Source organism: Hipposideros armiger, unplaced genomic scaffold (genome assembly GCF_001890085.2).
Source record: "Hipposideros armiger isolate ML-2016 unplaced genomic scaffold, ASM189008v1 scaffold_51, whole genome shotgun sequence".
Lineage (NCBI taxonomy): Eukaryota > Metazoa > Chordata > Mammalia > Chiroptera > Hipposideridae > Hipposideros > Hipposideros armiger.
Genome location: NW_017731401.1, coordinates 5,383,555 through 5,404,304, shown reverse-complemented (window position 1 = coordinate 5,404,304; position 20,750 = coordinate 5,383,555). Strand labels below are relative to the sequence as shown.

Sequence of the window (20,750 nt, the reverse complement as noted above, 5' to 3'; positions counted from 1 at the left end):
GGGCCAGTGACGCTGCGCCCTCCACAGCTAAGATGGTGAACAACAACTCGACCTGGAGCTGGGCTGCCGTGAGTCACCAGCGACGGCGTAGGCTGCAGCCCCTGCCATAAGCTACCGTGTGTGGTTGGTAGCCAGCATGAGTGGCTGGCAGCTGGTGTGAGCTGCCAAGAGCCACTGTGAGCGGCCGTCCAGTGGCCAGCAACCGATCTGCCTCACCCAGGAAGAGTGCAATGATAATACCAACATGGGCCAGTGAAGTGATGTCCTCCAGAACTAGACTGAAGAACAAAAAGGACAGCAACTTGTCTGTTCCCCTTCCCCGATTCCCCAACGCTGTTCCCCTCCCCCCAACTCGCCAATAAAACCTTGAAGAAAAAAAAAGAATGGAGGTAGTGAAATAGCAGCGCAACCCCCGACACTAACAGAGTTGAAGACAGGGCATCGATCAGGAGGCTGCCTGGACTGGACTGGCCTTCAGCCAGGCAGGGTGTACCCAGTTCCCCACTCCTGCGCCCTTAAGGAGTCCCGTGCTTGCACTGCCTACTTCTCATCCCTGTGGTTCCAGTATGAGCCCCCATGGGAGTCCAAAGTGAAGGCAGTGTCAGTTTCTTAGCTGCAGATGGAAAGCCAAGAAGGATGTGCCCTCAAGCTGTCTAGGCTACATACAGAGGAAATGACCCCTGGTGTCTAAATTGGAGTCTTGAATGCATTTTCCCCCAAAGACATATTGCTACACATAGCGATTAGGTTCTGTGGTACTATCACCATTGTATTTCAGACAGATTTTTGGCCAAAGAAAATGTTGAGGGTTGCTTGGGGATCTGAAGACCTTCTATAACAATGTTGCTCTAAGAAAATGTTCTTCTGCTTTCTGGCTTGCAGACTTCCTGAAGCTAAATTTAAACTGCTCGGACTGCTCTTCCAGAGGTATACACTTGGCAGAGGGAAAGCCCTTGAAGCCTGGGCTGTGTCTTCTTGGAATCCTCCTTCAGGAACCACACACACACCAGCTCTCAACGCCATGCCTTGCACATTGTGTGTATTGAGCAAGAGGCTAGAAACTGAATGATGGTGTCTGATTTGATCTTGCCCACAGCAATTTTGGAAAGTTTTGACCATGAATGCAAAGAGCTGTTACTGTCACGCTGCCTCCTGCCCAAGGTTTCTATCATTAACTCAAGAATTGCATCACAGGAAAGACATTCCAGTCCGTGGGAGTCTAGCTTGGTCAGGGAAAGGGATCTCGTTAGACGTCATCTGGCTCTGGGCCACAGCCAGGATTATCAGTCTCCCATCAGGAGCGGCTAGAGTGACACTGGCTTGCCCCCAGCTGAGGAACTTCCACATTTGGCTGAGGCCCTGAGGGGAGACTTTGCCTGTTTGACTTTTCCAGCCCTTCATGCTTTTATCTTTAACTAGCTCACTGCTGGTGTGGTTGGGAGAAACACATTTTTGAGCATTTCACTTTAATTGATTTTTTTTCCTGGCTTTTATTTTTGAGTCTTTTGCTGCCTTGTTTTCAGCCTTCTCTGCAGAATTTGACTGACGCCTTCAACTTTCAACTTCCTCAATTTTTTTTTTTTGCATTGACATTGATGTTCGTTCACACCCCTTTGGTTTTTAGCATACCCTTTTCACCCTAATTTTGTTCAGCTTCCATTTAAGAGCTGCATTTCCTTCTCCAGTCTGTAGACACATCAATAAGCACAATGCCACTGTCTGGGTAAGTTAAGCTGCTCCTCTTAGGCCGACTTCTTTTTCCCAGTGCTTCAGTTTCACAGGTTTCAATCGTATCAGCTTTATCTTTTTTGGATATGTGTCCAGATGAGCAGCAGAGATCTCCTCTCCCAGGACTCTATGCAGAGTGCTCGTGTGCTTAATATCTGCAAAGCAACCGAAACCAGGACAAGGCAGCAACCTACATTCATTTTCCCTGGTCCCAGTACTAGGCAAAATGTTTGGCCGCTATGTTTGCAACGGCTCGTCCAGAAGCCAGCTCTGGTTACCATGCAACTTTAAAGAATGAAGGATGCATGCTTCCAGTCCTATGCATGTGATCAGATCCACCAGGCATGGCCTCCCAGCACATTTGGAAGAACGGCTCTCATTTTTACCAGTTGGAAAAACTGAGTCGGGGAGAAGTGAAGATGAAGCTCACACATCTGTCAGCACCGTCATCAATATGACCATCTTCCCTCCTGTCTGTCATAAATGGCCAACAGGACAGACAAGATTTCGAGAAACATGTATTTCTTTAGTGTGGACAGGCTTATTAAGAATGAGTATATTAATGTGAAATCATTTAATAAATGAATTACATATAATTTGCACTTTTACAAGTAAATAATAATACTGTCTATTTGCTTAGCCTTGTACAGCTAAAAATTACTTCACATAACTAGAAAAAGCCCTCAACATGGGTAAAATGAACCTGATCCTTCCCTGTCCACAGAAGAATAAACAGAGGCATGGGGTGTCTCTGGGCCAATGTTCCTGGGCCAGCAGTTGCCAGAATCAGGGCTAAAACTCTAGCCTCCTGCTGCAGACTGACCTTCTTTAGTCCATCCTGCTGCTGTGAGCAGGAAGGGGATACAAGAATCTGACATGTAGAGCCTGAGTTGGGATGGCATTTCGCTTTATTGAGAAGGCTTCCTAGAAGAGATCTGAGAAGCTCTAGGGGAGTTTGTCATTTTAAGACACTATTTCTTTTCACACCAAGGAGCACCCTTTGAAGATGTTTGGTAAATGAAGATTTGGGAAAAGCCTAGTGGTAGCTGGAGTGGTTGTGGAGGACTTTTCCCCTTGTCATCTTCCATTTACATTGAGATAAGACCTGGTGGGAAATTGTACAGCCAATCGCAAGGATGAGTTTGGGTTGGCATTCTCTGAAACACAGACAGTTTATCTCTCTCTGAAAGGCAACAGCACAATATCTAGGACTGGGATCTGAAAATGTATGTGAGAACTTTCTAGCCCTAAGAGTTCCCATCTGCTAGCAGGTCACAGCTCTTCTAACATAAACCGCAGCTTCTCAATCAGCAGAAAAGTCTACAATTACAGCCATTCTTTGGAATCCTCTCAGCAAAAGAGGACATTCCTTGGCTGGTTTCGAAACACCAGTGCAGATTTGCACTGGGAAAGGAATGCAGTCTGGAAGAATTGGCCAATGATTTACAGATTAAGTCTCCTATTAACTAAAAAAGCATGAGAAAAGGAGGCTTACCAGCACACTGCATACAGGAGCAGCAGTGTGAGTGAGAAGGTGGGGAAGTGGTAGAAGCAGTGAGTGGAAAAACAGATAAATCATGGAAGAGCTGGAACCAGGAAGGACCCGGCATCTGAATCCTAATAATCCTTTAGGTCTTCATAGCAGTTGTGACTTGCCCAGACAATTCAGTACTTATTATCTCAATGGGTTAAAAAACATACAAGACTCAGTGAGAGCAGAAAGAGAGGCACCATTTCCCTCTTACAGATGAAGGCACTGAATTTTGGCAAAGTGAAGCATTTTGTCCAGGGTCACATTGCTGGGGTGAGCCCACAGTAGAGAAGCAGCCTCCTGATTTCCACAGGGTCGCTGCCTTTCCACTGAGGACGATGGCCTTGACCTGGTACCTTAGCTGATGGGATTGACCTCGGAGGGCTGAGGAGGAGCTTCTCTAGCTGCTGCTCAGAGAAAGATGATGCGTGGGGCCGACAATGGCTGGCAGGGCTGGAGCCAGGGACTCTGGGAGGAAGTGGCTGGAGAAGTCCAGGAGAAATACGAGGAGGAAATGGACTGAGACAGTGCTTGGAGGATGCACAGGGAGATGGAAATTTGGAGATGGAAAGGAAAAGGCAACCTCCAGCAGCTGACAATGCGTGGAAGGAAGGGCAACGGGCTGTGGAAAATAACTCAGAGACTTCCTGCTTGTGAAGCCAGGGCTGTGCTGTCACTGCCCACTGCTCCTGCCAGGTAAGTCCCTTCTCTTGGGTAGGAACCACTTTACAATTTCAGCAGAGATGCCTAACGGCTTCAACACTCATCATTGTTAAGCAGCCTCATACCACAGGCGACACGTAGAGATGCCCCGTGCGAGGCGTCAGAGGCCAGGAGTGCCCAGCACATCTGACTCAGGTGTCAGGGGAGGTGTCCGAGGCCTGCCCCATGCTCACCTCCTGGATATTCTGCTTTGCCCGGCTGTCAGAGGGATGCATAATTGTCCCCATCACTTTCACGTTACCACAGACAACCAGGGCTTCGTCCGGTGCATCTGTGTTTATACCCACTCGACCATGACATACAACAGACTCTGGAACTTGTCCTCGCTGCCATAATGCATCACTGTCATTTTCAAATTGCCCAGGGTTAGAGGCCTGGAAAAATACATAAATATATTACAATTAAAGTTACAGTAGCAGGAACAGATGATTGCTTTATACCTCAGAGCAAAGACAAACAATGTTTTTTTAAGTCGTTCACTGGAGAATCATATATTGGATGGGACATTCAGACATATCCAAATAACTGTGTCCCTAGAAGAGCCAGGGGGCTCCCCTAACTGCTCTGCCCCCCACCAACAGGAGCTCAGCATGCCCTAGTTTGGAATATCCAGTCTCTATTGAATGTATCTGGAACTGAGAATGTGTCAATTATACTGGGTGGAAAATGAAAAAGAAAACTCAAAATGACTATCTTTTCAGGGTTAATAATGATAATGATTTAAAACCAGAACATTACATCAGAAAATATTACAAGCTCATTAAAACTCAGATAAACAAAAATACCTTGCATTTAACTGGCCCCTTTATACTTTCAAAATACTGTCCTATCTATGATTTTATACTCAATTGATAAGCAAATGACAATACAAATACATTGAATACACCTCAACTGTTCCCTAAACAAAGGTGATCCTGGAGGAAGAATAATAACAGCTACATTTGCTGTGTGCAAATCCACACCCCAATTCTATGAGACATGTACTATTATTTTCATTGCAACCAACACTCTTAAAGGATAAACAAATTGCCCGCCACAAAGCTAATAAATCCTGAGCTGAAATTATGCTTCCTTTGATTATTAAATAATGATTCTAACTTTGCCTTTTTGTGCTGTGGCCTAGGTGCAGCCCTGGCCAAATTCAGTCTTCAAAGAAAATCCAGGTGAAACTTTAGACCAATTTCTGGAGATTTGACTCTTAAATAAAATTGTTTGCGGAAGAATTTCCCACTGTACTGCCTTCCCTCTTCTCCATGGCCCACTGAATATATTTCCAAACACCTTTAAGTAGGGATCTCTGAATCCCTCAAAATCCTCACAACAAAATTAATTTGTTTTCAAAATTATGACTTATCCTTCTGAATCTGATTTTTGTGTGTTTGAGGCAGGGTGTCAGAAATTCAGACAAAACAGTAGGGACCCTGATCATCTAATGAGTCAGCACTGATGCCAAGTCTACAGTTTTTGCCTTTCTGGTGGTTTATGAGACATTGCAAACTAAGCACCTGAATGTGCATAGATGATCTCTGAAGAACACTCAAGAAACCAATCACAATGGTTGCCTCAAGGTTGGAGACTGGCAGATGGAGAAACTGGGCTGCGAGGGAGATTTACTGTTCACTATATATTCTCTTGGTATGATTTGAATGTTTTTTACCATAGGCATGGGTTACCAATTGAAAAATAATAATGAAAATAAACCACAAAGTATAGTTTTTAGTTAGGGTTCAGTGAAAGAGCTTTTAGATGTCTTTGACTTCCTGTTTCATTCCCACCTGTCTGAACCCTGAGCTGCTTGGAAGACTCAACCATTGACACTTGATAGACAAAAGCAGTGAAAGAATATAAAGTAACAACGTTGAACATTATTTTGTGTGAATTCACTTGAACAAAGAGCTTTTCCGCAGGGTCCCTAGAGCCCCCTTGGCTGTGAATGGCAAATTGGCTTTGGCTCAAATCCTTTTATAGCAAGCAATCAACTAAATCCAAAGGTATGCTGTATAAAATGTTGATGGAGTTTGCTCTGCTCTGAACATAATGAGCCACTTCAAGGAAACAAAATAGGACAGTGATGGATTTTTTTTTCCTTATTGAGCATTGGGATAATTATTATTATGTTGGTAACTGATAGCAGAACAGCAGATGTAAGTAGGTTTAATTTTTTTGGAACAATTACAACAACTCACTTGGCTTTCATCAGATAAAAACTCAAATTGCTAAAATATGTGCAAATCATTTTGGAAAGGGCCAGAGACCTACAATGTTCTAAATAGCCCTAAGGAGGTGTCCTCATCCATAATGGAAAATGTTTTCATAAATTCTGTGAACTACTTTTTTTCTCTAGATCCAGAATCTTAATGTGTCAAAGCAAACTGTAATGGAATCACAGAAGAACTTTCTGGAATTATAGTGGTTGGTTGATATCAAACATCAAAATGAATTAAAGTTTCCAAAATAGTTTATCCCACAGCCTCATATATTTAGGGAAGACCTGAACATTTTAGTCTATGTTATGACACTGGCTGTATGACCTTGGGGCAGTCACTTAACCTTTCTGTACCAGTTTTCTCCTTAATAATGTCTTCTTTACCTATCTCACAGGGTTGTGGTAATTTATTGAAATCATTTATACAGGAACACTGCAAAAATGAGGACGGATATTCTCAAATCCACCCCCAATACTTCCGCTGTAAAGAGCAACCACTATTCAACCTGTAATCTGTTTATCTGCTCTCCTTAGCAACAAACACACCTGCAGAGTTGCACCATTGGGGGGGAGGGACGGACACAGCCATGCACAAAGAATACAATGTAAATGGCGCCCCCTGCAGGTGCTTGGAATAGGAAACAAATTAATAGGCGTTTGAGGCTGGCTCCCAGTTTGGAATGGAAAGCTGGAATTTCTCTGCTTTATCTTTGTTTGGGCTTCTAAAGCAGTAGCCAAAGAGCGTAATAGCAGAGCTGGAGCTGAGGAAGGCCGCTCATAAGAAATCAATTTTTGTACTCTTTTGAATGGGCTATAGAAAATGGGCCTTGAAATGCTCTCTAGCCACGCTACTCAAAGTGTGGTCCCCAGGCCAGGGGCCGCAGCATCCCCTGGAAGCTTGTGGGGAATGCATATTCTTAGGCATCTCTAACCTACTGAATCAAAAACTGTGAGGGTGGGACCCAGGTAACTGGCACATCTTTGAAAGGCAGAAAAAAGCAGTCATCCATCCAGCTTGCAACACAGCACCAGACCAGGTTTAATGATGTGTTTTAGAAAGAAAGTGGAGCTGAAGGAAAGCCTAGTCATTAACAAGGAGAGTCTGAAGGCGCTCCTCTGGGGAAATACTCCCCAAAACACACATCTGGGAAATAAATCTGTTCTTTGGAGCAAACCTTAATTTCCATTAAATTGGTCAATTTACCCTACAGGACCATAATATGTTTCTAAAGCTGCTTTGATTGACAGCCCAGAAGAATTGACTGGGTCCTGCTCACCATTCTCTCTCCGAGGAGAATTCTGACAAGCGTGGTCTCCTGAACCCCTCCTGGAGGCCTGAAATCGCATCTAGTCCAACCCTCATACAACTGCCCTCATGTGGCTCTATGCTTTTGGGAGGAATGATTCTTAGGCCTCAAAATGAATCTGCTAAATGCAATTCACAGTTCTCCGTTTAATGTGGTCAGGCCTTGCAACATCTTTAATTGTCAAATTTTTCTTCCCTCATTCTGGAGCTCCAAATAACAGAGCCAGGCCATGGCCTAAGAGGGCACATCTGGCTTTTTTTTTTTGTAGCATGTAGGCTGGTCTGCTCTCTGCCCAACCCATGATGCATATACTTGTATGGAATGCTCTAGAATCTCAGGGGCTGAAATGTGTTCTATGGACATTTCTAAAATTCACTGATTCAAGCAATATTGCCATTTCTAAAATTCAGGGGTTTTTTCTTAGTTGGTTTAAATATTAAATAATTAAATAGATTTCAAAGTCTGCATTCATTTTCACTTCTGCATTTTGGGGTTAGAATGAAATTATATCAATAAGATATTACCCGTTTGGGGATGGGGTTTGTGTTATTACCATTATTTTTCTTCTCACTTTTGTTAGAGTAACCCTTGGTTACCTAGCACATTTACAGAATAAATAGGGCATTCTCTTTCACCAATAATTATGGCTAGAAGAAAGCAATCACATCTGGAATATAATTATTTTTAAAAAATAAAAATTCATTGACTAACATGACACTCGATCTATACTGAGTACAACTGAATGTTTTTTAGCATTCATACCAACTATGAATTTCAGATACTTTCAGCTTCTCAAAGTTATCATTATAAGTTAAATTATCATTGTGTTTTGGATATGAGGAGGTGCCAATTAAGAGTATTTTGGTAACAGCATGTTAGACAGTGGGGTTCCCTCTTGTATTGCTGCTGTGTGAACTTGCACAGCAGCCAGAATATAGCTTTGCAGGAGCTGCCAGCAGGAAATGGAGGAACCTCGACACCAGGTAAATTATTCAAAGTATGCAGGTGACTAGCCGACTGCCCAGCTCAGGCAGGAGTTACACAGCTCAGCTCGGAGCAGCACTTTCATGATATCTAATCTCTGCTAACTCTGAAAAGAATGGCATTGTCTGTCTTTATTCCTTCCTAGGAGAAATCAAAAACAATAAACATCCTAGGTGTCCAGACTTTATTTTAAATCAGATCCATTAATGCAGCAGAGCAATCCTAGATTATATCAGGTGAGCCCCGCTGAGGGAGGGCCGGGACCTTATGCCCTTGGCTCATGACAGGGGAGAGGGCCCCACCTGCCTTTGCCTGGGAGGAGCCTCACTTGCCACAGGTTAGATCAGGCCCCACAAAGCGCTGCCTGGGGCATGCACGCTGGCAGGCAGGCACATAGCCCGGCCCTCACCCTGGGACATCTGAACACATTAGGGTTTTACCTCATTTCCATCATTACCTCACCTCCATTAAAATTTTGAGGCACACAGTTTAAGGATTTCCACTAAGAGGTAGCTTATTATTTTTAATTGACTAAAAGCTTGCACAGAGGGCCCTTTGTTTCAGAATAGCTGAAGGCAAGCAAGGAAAGTCTCACTTTCCCAAATGGGCCAATCTTGTCCTCGGGCCTAAGGTGCATGGCCGCGTGTGTGGGCATGCTCGTAGTAAACGCTTTTCCTTGTAGTGGTTCATATGTCCACCCTGTGTCACTTCAAAGACCCATGACAACACGGCCCCTCCCAGGGCTGCGAGGCCTGTGGTTACCTGTTCCCTCATGCCCCTGGCTTCCTCAGCAGTGGCCAGCCTGGCCTCACACAGCTGCAGCTGCAGCTGCCAACAGCTTCATGTTTTTGTGGATGCCAAGACTCCCGTCTATAGCTGTGACCAATCAGTCATTCAGCAAAACATGCGGAGCCAATACTATGTTCTAGGCAGGGGCCCAGATGCCCCTGGGGTCACCTATCACTTTGGGGCATGGAATGCCTTCCCACCATTTTTCCTGCCCTGTGGTCTCTGGGGTCAGAGAGAACTGGGTTGTAACGAGACTCCATCCTTTACAAGCTGTGTGATCACGAATGGGTTTCTCACCTTCTTGCTCCTCAGCTCCTCTGAGTGCAAAGAATGGAATACAAATGTAAAACTATGTAAAATGATGTCATATATAGATTATTTAGCCCAGTGCCTAGAACATAGTGTAAAAACCAGGGTTTCTCAACCACACCACTGTTGACTTTTTAGGAGGACAATGTTTTGTTGTGGAGGACTGTTCTGTGCATTGTAAAAGTGTTGAGGAGCATCCCTGACCTTTTCCCACTAGATGCCTGTAGCACCCCCCAGCTGTGACAACCAAAAATGTTTGCAGACATTGCCAAATGACACTTGCAGGACAAAAGTTCTCCTGGTTGAGAACCACTGCGTAAAAACGAAAATAAGAGTATCTTCTATTACTATCCTCAGTATCAACTAAGAAACAGCATACTTCAAACATTGCAAATGCAAATTCCACTTCTCAGGGAGAAAAGCATGTCGGATCCAGAAAAATCAAAGAACTGGGCTTACCCTTACAATGATTCTTTCAGAGATGTGGGCAGACAACAGATAGAACTGGTCTTGGTTAGCAGCATACAGTCCAACCACCAACATGAAGTATCTAATTCAGAAACAGCAGACCAAGGCCAACACATCAGGGAACAGAGACATAATTTGTGTAATCAAATACCAGCCCACAGTTCATCAATAGTGAATTTACCTAGATGGGTTTGCACATTTAAAGATTGCATACTTAAAGCTTTTCTCCTCTGCTCTAAGTTGCCCCTCCTGTGAAACAAGAGAGTTTGTTTACTCGCTGTTGTTCTGGGTCCACCCTTTGCCCAGTCTGAGGTACTGTTGAACTGTATTGTGGACCCCAAAGCAGCCTTTACTGGGGAGACATCCCGCTGGGGGCTTGGGCTCAGCCATCTGTGCTGACCTGGCACAGGCTGCATTCCTGGGTCCTTAGTACAGCACGGCGCACCGACACTGCACAACGAGAAGTTACCTTGGAGGACCCTTGGTCCAGAGTCACTCAAGCTACATGTCCTAGGCCCCAGTGGAGGGAGACCCAGCAGGGTCTGCTCAGCCACACTGGACCCTTCTCACCCCAACCTGCTCGTGGCCATGTACCCAGTTCCTCCCACATCCTCTAGTCGTGACTTTAGTAAAAAACCTGGACCCTTCCCTATTGCTCTCAAGGTAATTTTCATCCTGTAATTTCAATTGCTTCTTAATATGTACCATGGATGAGACATTTTGAAGATCAGATCATTTCTTGAAAGTCAAAATAAAATACTGTCCTCATCAGAGCAACTTTTGCTTTAAGAACTGCATGAAAAACTTCACCAACTTCCTCGGTAACACTCTATAGACTTTCCAATCCCTAGAGAACAATTCTCCTTTGTATCTAAAATAAATCAGTAATGGTAATTATTATCATTATTATCATTATTATTATTAGCTACCATCTACTTAGCGCTCAACATGTCATGTACTGGGCTAAGCAGTTAATCTACTTAATTTCCTTTAGATCTCCAGAACAATCCTGTAGACATAGGATGTGATTATTGTCCCCAGTTTACAGAACAGGAAATGAGTCTCAGAGAGGTTCAGCGATGTGCTCAAGGTCACCCAGATACTAACTGGCAGTATCAAATATCCAAACTCAATTTTGTCCAACTCTAAAACCCATATTCTAGAACCAGTGGTTCTCAAACATAAGCCTGCCTCAGAGTCACCTGGAGGGCTTGTTAAAACACAAATTGCTGGGCCCCACCCCCAGAGTTTTTTATTCAGCTGGTCTTGGGGGAAGCCCAAGAACTTGTACTTCTAACAAGTGTCCAGTTGCTACTATCTCTGACAGTCCTGGGGCCACATGATGAGAACCGTAAGTCTAAATCATAATGCAAATTTCTTTTCTTGTTTTTTTAATTAAAAAAAATGGTTATAGCAAAGCTGCAGGATTCAGGGCATCATATTAGTGCATCAAATCAGCACACAGATTTGAGAAATGCGGTCACTCCTCGGCCCTTGGACAACAATGAGATGTAAACATGTGGTCACTCCAGAGACTCATGGCAGGAACCCAGGCAAGTGGGTGGGGGCTGGGCACTATAGGGGTGAGGATGGAGAAGAAAGACATCTAAGCGTAAGTGAGAAGTGTTAATAAACTGAGAGTCAGGGAAAGGAAGAAAGTGGCAGAGGGAGGCCCGATTTGCAGGCTAGTAGGGCCCAGAGGAGCAGAAGGGCCTCTGGAGGGCACTGCCCGGTCAGATAAAGCACTGACCACGCAGGACGGACACAGTGACACTGGTACCTCTGGTCAGGATTTGGTTTCCCCTTCTTTCTCATGTTATTTGCTGTGGTTTCGCTGAAGTGTAGTCGGCCCAGTGTTATTTTGGTGACTTGGTCGGTCAGCAGGTCAATTCTAAAACAAACGACCAAAATACCAACAGACTGTTAAAGAATATGGAGTCTTTGATCATATCTAACCTGTGCTGAGATTCTTAAGTATGTTCAGTCCCCAGCTCTCGTCACACTGTGGAGGACAGTTTATTCCATTTACTGATGTCTAATAACCTATCCACAGCGTGGCCAGGAATGGCTGCCAGGGAAGGCCACAGAATAACTCTAGAATGGTAAAATATGCTCCTTCAGCCAGAGCTTAAGCCCAGAGTTGCTAACTCATAAGGGCAGTATGCTCGCTACACCACTTATGGGTTCTTTTACCTCCACAATGGGGAGAAGAGACGTATTTCATGTGTGCCTCTCCCACTGTTTCTTTTTTTTTTTTTTTTTTTTTTTTTTAGCTGAGCCATCCTGCTACCTGTTGGCAGCTCAGCGGCTGCTCAGCTCAGGCTGGACTCGAACCGCTGTTGCTCAGAGCTCAAACCCTTGAGCGAGCTCTTAACCAACTGAGCCACTCGGCCGGCCCTCTCCCACTGTTTCTATAGCACTCGCCTCCTGACTAAAGCAATTTCTCTGGGTTCCTCACGAACTCCTTCCCATTTTTGCCCTCTCCTGGCCTGACTGGGAGGCAGCTTGTTCCTAAGGACAACCACACAGAGCTTGCCTGAGTGAGGGGGAGCCAGATGCACCCGGCAAATTTAGAGCTGTGTTTGTACACTGTTGCTCCCACTTGACCATCAGGCTGAGTTCCTGCCTCGTCTGTCCCAGGTAAAGGACCATCATTTTCCAGCCCAAATGGGACTAACTCAGGGTCAAAACACTGAGATGTCTCCATGGCATCCTAGCCAAATCAGTGGAAAAGCAAATCGCACTCCTAAGTCATTCTACAGGGGACTCTCACGTTGGACCACCATATCGCTTTGGATAATCCCAGTCCTGTACGCTGTTCTAGAATCCATTAGGAAATCTATCAACATAGCTTTTAAAAAATAAGAAAAAATGAACTGCAAGCAAAGCATGAATCCAGATCCTCGAAATTAATTCCAACAGCATAGTGCTGAATTAAATGAAAAATTAAATATCCATAATCTATCTCAAGGAACCAAAGTTGTTAGCAAGGCTGTCAGTAGTTAATGACTATAAAAATAATAATGACTTTTAAAATGGAGCTTTTTATAAGGAATTTTTTGCAATTATTTCAAAAATAACTTTACTTTTGTTGATAAACATGTATTCACAATATTAACACATTATTATTGGTTTCTACAGTAGGATTCATTTTAAATAAGCAAAATAAATTGGACAATCGGTCTTCTTCCCAAAACATTCACAACAGAATTCAGAAAAGAAATTCTTACTTAACAGGATTGAAAATCTTTTTGCTTCTATCTGCTTGGGACTGTTCAATAGCAATTATTTGATTGGTGGCTTCTACCTGTGTGGAACAACATAAAGTAAATTAATTACTTAATAAATTAATTTATTAATAAAAATGTCCATTAGTAAATAATGTTCAAGTACTTAAGTTTTCCAAAGCATTATTCTAGGCACTGGGCAAGTCACTGAAAAGATGTATAAGGCAATGGCCCTGACTGTAAAGCAGTGTGCTATTGGTGAGAAAAGAAATACCTGTAAAACTACACAATGAAAACACAAAACAGTATTTCAGGTAAACAGTGAGTACAGAATAGGCTAGCAGATGACTGAAACATCAGGAGCCAAACACAGGAGCAAGGCAGCTCAAAGGATGCATGCGTGCATTCATTCATTCATTCATTCATTCATTCATTCTATAAATACTTGTTGAGCACCTCCTATGCAGCAGACATACCTTATAGTATTAGAGATGAGAAATTGACAAAAGTAACAGAAATCCATGCCTGCAGAGCTTACATTCTAATAAGAAGAAACAATGATGATAAAAATAAAATACAGGAAATGACATTTATTCAGTGTGTACTACAAACTCTTTGTGTCATTAGTGAAAAGTGACAACAAGGACGTGTTGAGATTTGCCCTGTCATCTATGGCTTGTGGGTATTCTCACAGTAACAAGCTTTCTGAAAAATAACTGGGCGACCAACATCAAGAGTTATAAAAATGTTCAATTATATCTTTGATGTGTAAATTCCTCTTCTGGAATTTGTCCCCATGCAAAGATGGGTATATGTGGATTCAACATCCACATATACCCATCTTTGCAGTTTTATTAACAACAAAAAATTGGAAATAAAACTTACAGGAATTCATATGGTATATCTAAGCAATAGAAAACTATATCATTTTTGTAAACAAGTTGATAGAGTCTTTAATATCATGTAGTGTTATTTTTACAATATATTAACAATATGAAATTAATTTTAATAACAGAAAAAATAAGGAAAACTTAGGATTCAAAATATGAATACATTTTTTCTCTTCTTCATATTTTTTTAATTATAGTCAAATTTTTCACAATGGACTCATTATTTCCAAAATCTGAAAAATGTGGTGTTTTTGTTGTTTCTTTGTATTTGCTTTTGTTTTTTGTTTTGTTTTGGTTTGGTTTGGTTTTGGTTTGGTTTAAGAGCAGCTGATGTATTCAGCAGTCTAACTTCATTTTGGGAGGCTCAGTTCCTAAGCTCAGATTAATGATCAGAATAAAATATGTGGATAGTGGATACGCCTCCCCCACAGGCACTGGATCTGAGGTAATAATTTAATAAATACATATTGATCACTCAGAAGACATCCTCCCTGAATTCTAAACCCAGCTCTGTCATTGATTATCTTAAATGAATTGTGAAACACACAGGGCCTCAGTCTCCCCTCTCTGTTAAACTAGAAAAGAGGGGACATTGACTAGATTAGTGGTTCCTTGACTTTTTTAAGTCAGGACCTCTTTGAGAATTTGGTGAAAACTTTGAAACTATTCCATATGAAAAGGCACCAGCATCAAAAAGTATAAAATAATTAAGAATACATTTAGTACAAGTACAAGGTAGAAGTACTTGTACAAAGTAGAAGTACAAGGTTTACACACTCAAAACTAAAAAACTGCAGTTTGAAGTGATGTTGTGTTAGTTTCTGTGCCCAGGTATATGAAATTGGCAGTTTCCACTTCCTGTGTCTTGGAACATTTATTCTTAGAACCTATCCACTGTGCTGTGAGGAAGCACAAGCTATTCCAGAGAGAGATCACATGCAGAAAAGCCAACGCCACCCAGCTACCGCCCATTTGAGCTCCTGGCCAATGACCAGCATGAACTTGACAGACATGTAAGTGAGCCATCTGCAAATTGGATCCAGGCCCAGGTAACTGCTCCCGCTGATGAGTCCTGAACAGAGATGAGCTGTCAGAGCAAAGCCCTAACCAAGCTGCAGATTTGTGACCCACATAAATGATGGTTAATATTTGAAGTTGCTAAGTTTTGGGGTTAGTTTGTTATGCAGCAATAGACAACTGGAACTCTTAATATATATTGGCTGAATTAAATGGAACTAAATACAAAACTTACCTTAACCCCAAAAGCTTTCAAGTAAAACATTTCTATTGGTTTTAGGTCCATTTGGGTTTTGACAAATTTTGGACTTCCCCTAACTTGGATATGGATGGTTATCTGAAAATGGTTCTTCTTCTGACAAACAAAAGCTTCATCTGCTGGTGAAAATGTGAATCCTTTGTCTGTGACAACTCGATATCCTATATTGGGTCTATGAAAAGAGGAATCAAGAAACCAGTTTTACAAATATTTTCTACACATTGTCTTTCATTAACCATATTAATTGCATAAACATTTCAAGAAAGTATATTGCAGAAAGTGCCTTTTGCTATATTTAATCAATTGATTTTGTGAATTTTTAGTGAGGAAATGCAAATGATATTTCAAAACACAGCTGGCTCTCTCGCAGCTTTTTCTCTCGTGAGGAAGGAACACAATTCTTGCCAAATGGAAGCATTGTTTCCTCAGCCTGCCTTTTCCCTTTCTGCTTTCCAGACTTCTAATTTGGCTTCACCGTACAATAGAAGAATGTAGACTAGAAATTGCGTTACTCAGACTTGTGAAATATCTGGGATAGAATTTATCTCTTTCCTCCTTTAAAAAAAAAGAAGTCTCTAAATGTTATCAGCAACGCCATACGCAAATGGTCACTCAGATGAACAAATATTCAGCCTACTGGTGGTCGTAGTAATAAAGCAGACAGGTCAGAAATACCAGGAATAGGTTTAAACCAGATTAACCAGAGTCAGGCATGCTACTAATTGAATACTGGTTTTCAATGGTCACTTCTTTTTTATCCACCCAATCTAGTAACAGAACTGAAAACCTACTATGTTGGTTATTTCTGCAGAAAGGAATAGAATGGTGGTCAAGTGGCTAATCAGACTCTGGCTTTACTTGTTTTATCAAATCATTTTCAATAGCAAAGTTGCATGTTTAATTAAATGTTTAATTAAGCATTTTACATGTTAATAAGAATAAAACATATTAAATGTATAACATTATCAAGTAGAGAAGAGAACATAAACGTTGAAAACTCCTTTGGCAAGTTTTTTCTGGACATGTTGTAGGTATGGAACATGATTCTTAATTCCTAAAGGTTTCTAAATGTGGGGTTTTCCTCAGAAAAGATGCTCCTTCCCAGGACCATACGAGGCGGAAGGCAGTGTTAACTGCTGTGCTAGCTCTCTGCTGCCGTGTGGATTTTTGCATCCTGGGATCTCAGTTTGAAGGCTGCCATTATAATGAACAACACAGAGTTTCTAAAATGTCCTCTAATTCCAGAGACAGAAAATATGAATGGGTCTCTTGGGTAAATAGTATTTCCATGTTCTTTGCAAATAAAGCCCCTTCCCAATGAATCAAGTCACTGGGTCATTGATTACCCTCAAGTAGCTGATCAGTCACAGGCTCTGGAATCATAGTGCCCACCGGCAGCAACAGGAAAATCCACTGAATGAAGAATTTGATAAAGACCACATCCCTGTTGCCATCTGGGAACTTTATATTGACTCAGGTTTCTAGAACTAATCTGCTCATTTGCTCATCTAAAGGCTAGATAGATTGAACTGTATAGATTTTACTACAGAGGGTAATAAGAACTGTCATGGTTGAGAAAAAAAGGAAATATCGTTTTGTGATTTGCCGTGTTTCACTGTCAAAAACTCCGAAGGAGGAAGGTAAAATGTACAGCTCAGATAGGAGCATTAGCCTGAAATGTAAGCACAGCTGTAACAGAAACTGAATTAACCAACAAGCACACTTTTGAAGATTATTCCAAATCTTAAACACCAATCTCTGGTTATAGATATGTATTTACCTAAGAATAACAATTATGTTTTCAATATCAAAAGTTAATTATAAAGTCAACTAAACTGGCTTTTCAACAGCTCTTTTTAAATATCATTCAGAAAAGAAAAATACGATAAATTTTCAATCCCCTAATGTTATTGCTTTTAGGTAATTTAGGGAAACGATGTTTTTCTGACAAATTAGACATAATAATCTAAGAAGCAACAAGTGATTTTCCATCTCAATTATATGAGTAGTGAAATCAAGAGGGACTGATTTCTAATCCAGATGAATATTTCCTTCCTTTTTGCTTAAGGAAAGTGAATTATATGTCGTAAATATACCTCTACACCTTTGAGTTTATACCATTTGTGTTCTCCTTATTTTTCCAGATCAGTAGAGCATAGATTGGCTGCTCAAATAAACTTAAAAAAAAACTCTGTTCAAGTAAGAAGCGAGATAATGACAGTTACCTCAAAAAGTCGATTAACGCAGATACATACAGAATAGGAAGCATTAAAGGCGTCACTTAAAATACTGTGCCTATGTGGGACAGTTTTATATCTTGGTCCTCATATTCAAGATAGAACATGGAACACTCCCCAAAAGGTAATCAAATGAAGGCTAAGACTCAAAACCAAGACCTATGGACTTTGTTTTCCTAAGTGCACACAGTGGTTAAAATGCAAAGTTGTAACATTCCAATGACACAACTAGCAATTTGCTTCTTTCTGCCTCCTATTAAATACACCAACTCCCCAAATCTATTTAACTCCTTAGATTTTGCTTTAAAGAAAATATTTCTTTCTTCTAGTTCATTCAACATAAAAATCCTAGCGATAAGTTTTACTCTTAAAAAACTTATATTTGAATGTGGAAAATACCATGAGGGCCCTCAAGTTTGTAGACCAGCATTTCTCATTTCATATTTTTTTACTTGAAAATCCTACTCTCTAACCATTCACATTTTCTAGTGTTTCAAGAAGGTATTTATAATCAATGAAAATTCTAGAAGACAAGTAGGTAAATTATATCCTCAGGAGTAAAGAAAAGTTTTAAAGAACACTTTAAGAGCAATAATGCACAAGTCCACATTTGTTTCTTGAAAGTATAATATAAGAATGGGATGAAAATTTTCCAGTTTAAGGATATTTTGTATGGTTTGATTTCCATCTCTGAATACAAAGCCACAGACTATGATTGCTGCAGGGTATATGAACTTGATAATGCTGATTCACAGCATAGATATTGGGGGAGGAAGATGTCCCTAGCTAAAAATGTATTGTGGTCCCCAAAATGTATTGTCTGGAATTTTAAATTAACTGCAGGATTAAATGTTAGTGATTTGGGAAATCTCCATTTTCGAGCTTTTAGTTTAAACTGGGCATGTGATCTCTGAAAGATTGCTTCTCCCTCCATTGTTTAGTGGGTAAATTATAACAATTTATAAAAATTAGAATTACAAGTCTGGATTCCTGAAGGCCAGAAACCCAAGTCCCAGCTATTCATTAGTTAGAAGACAAAGCATAAGGAATAAGTACATGGAAAAATAGAATATGCTTGGCAATTGCCTCATGAGATTTAGCTGAAAGTTTAAAAATCATGTATAAATCAGATGTTGGGAAAGGGAAAAAAAGGATGAAGGATAAGAGGTCACTAGCTAACTTCAATATTGATCATTATAGGGAACAATAAAGAGTGTCTAAACAACAACAACATAAGGAGTAAGACGCACTTTCTCATTGACCCACCCCATTTGATCAGGGGTGGCAGCAAAGCCCAAATACTTGGGTTTAGTCTTGAGAGTTAGCACTCTCTTTCTCCCCTCACTCTCCAGCCCCATTGCAAGGGGTTCCTCAGGCCACTTACAGTTTTTCATAATGATTATTTAATAAATTATGCCAAGGAACACTTTGGTATGGCTGCCACTTCAGAGCAGGAGAGAACTGGTCCACAGGCATCGCCTTCTGTCCCTCACTGTCGTGGTCTTGCAGTTCGCTGCCGTGACTCGTACTCATCACTGCAAAGAAACAGGTGTGTTAGATCCTGCTCCCAAGGCTGTTTTTTCTAGACTCACAGGCAGCTTCATGGAGCTAACAAACAGGCCATGGAGGAGGCAGAGTGACCATGTGGGTAGTGACAACGGTTGGGAGGCAGGAGGCGTGTGGCTAGCTCTGGCTTCTCATCTGTAAAAAAAGAGCAGCTTGAGGTCAGTGATCTCTAAGGTGCCATGGTGAGCATGTGCTGGAAATGTTGTCCTCAGTATCTGTCCACCCTACCTCTGGCACAGTATCCCCTCACTTCTGTTCTGGGTGGTTCCAGTGAAGTCTACTCACAGCCTAAGGAGGGTAGGGGACCCAGGCTTGATCAGCCAAAGTAAAGCGTTCACTATTTGTATCAATAATTGCATCAGGTAGAGACACATGGCCTAATCCAATCCAAGCGGAGTGGCTCTCAGCACTTCAGGGAATGAGGGTGCAAAGATGCTGACTCCTTTCCATGAGGTTTGAACCTATGAGATACATCCCCAAGAGAGCTGGCACCATCTGGGGACATGAGGAGAAAGTCTGCCAGCACAGCAGAAGACACCATTGAGAGTGAAGGGCACCCAGTCCTGATGGTATGATTTGAGTTCTGGAATCCAATTCTAAACTCTTGGGTTACAGGAGTCAGCAAATCCACCGATTTTTTTTTTTTTTGGTTCATTTGTTTGTTTTTGCTTAAGGCAGTTTGAGGTTTTGGTTTTTGTCTTTAGTTTTTTTGTTTTTGTTAACTGTAACCAATACATTCTAATTTGTTACTGGTCCCTTGGGGAACCAAAATTCTGTGGTCCAACTAGCTTTTTGAACTTAGAGGAGCTATTTATTCATTCAGTGCCTTACTTCCCTCAACTGCAAAACAGAAATTAAAACAGGTGTCCTGCTCAACTTGCAATATTATACAAGCAGAGAGAATAACATAAGACAAGTGACAGCACTTTCAGAAGCTAATACCAAGGCAACGTGACAGAAAATATCATGTTAACATGTAGTATTGACTATATGAAATTGCTACTTTTGTATGTCAAAAATGGTCAAATAACTGCAATGTCACACTTGCAAGCTACTATTTTTACATAATCCTTGCAAGTTGTTTTTATTTGAGTATGCCTCCAAATTATACAATTCAACTGCAGATAATTTTTATGTAAATTTGATTGGTATGTTTACTGTTCCCCTTTTCTTTTTAAGTCCCCTACCGTCACTCATGGCTGACAGGAGCGAAAGGGAAATAGTGGGTGTTCACAAGATCAAGTTCAGGCTGTAAGAACAACATGGAAATATGACCTTATCTCCTATAGAACGTGTACTTAGCCCACAGCTTGGAAAATGCAGGGGGATACGGCTGCGTTTTCTTTCATGCTTCAAATTTCCTGTCTTTAAACTTTCATTGAGGACTTCCTAGAATAAATAACTATTCAGAACTGCTTCAGGTTGTTTTTGATCCCAAATGTCACAGAAATTGTGTTTTTCATGGTGTATCACTATTACATGTCACCTAAGCAAAACACCTATTTTTTT

The 20,750-nt window shown here is 41.4% G+C and overlaps 1 protein-coding gene across 1 annotated transcript in view; it reads right to left on the bottom strand.

The window, feature by feature from the left end:
- Positions 1-20,750, bottom strand: part of MYRFL (myelin regulatory factor like) — a gene marked incomplete at its 5' end in the record, with an annotated part of 131,359 nt that overhangs the window by 59,050 nt on the left and 51,559 nt on the right. Inside the window, 6 exons of the mRNA XM_019640517.1 lie at positions 4,156-4,356; positions 10,037-10,127; positions 11,826-11,936; positions 13,276-13,352; positions 15,415-15,610; positions 19,060-19,210. Of these exons, the coding sequence (XP_019496062.1) occupies positions 4,156-4,356; positions 10,037-10,127; positions 11,826-11,936; positions 13,276-13,352; positions 15,415-15,610; positions 19,060-19,210 (827 nt within the window). The remainder of the gene's footprint in view (positions 1-4,155; positions 4,357-10,036; positions 10,128-11,825; positions 11,937-13,275; positions 13,353-15,414; positions 15,611-19,059; positions 19,211-20,750) is intronic.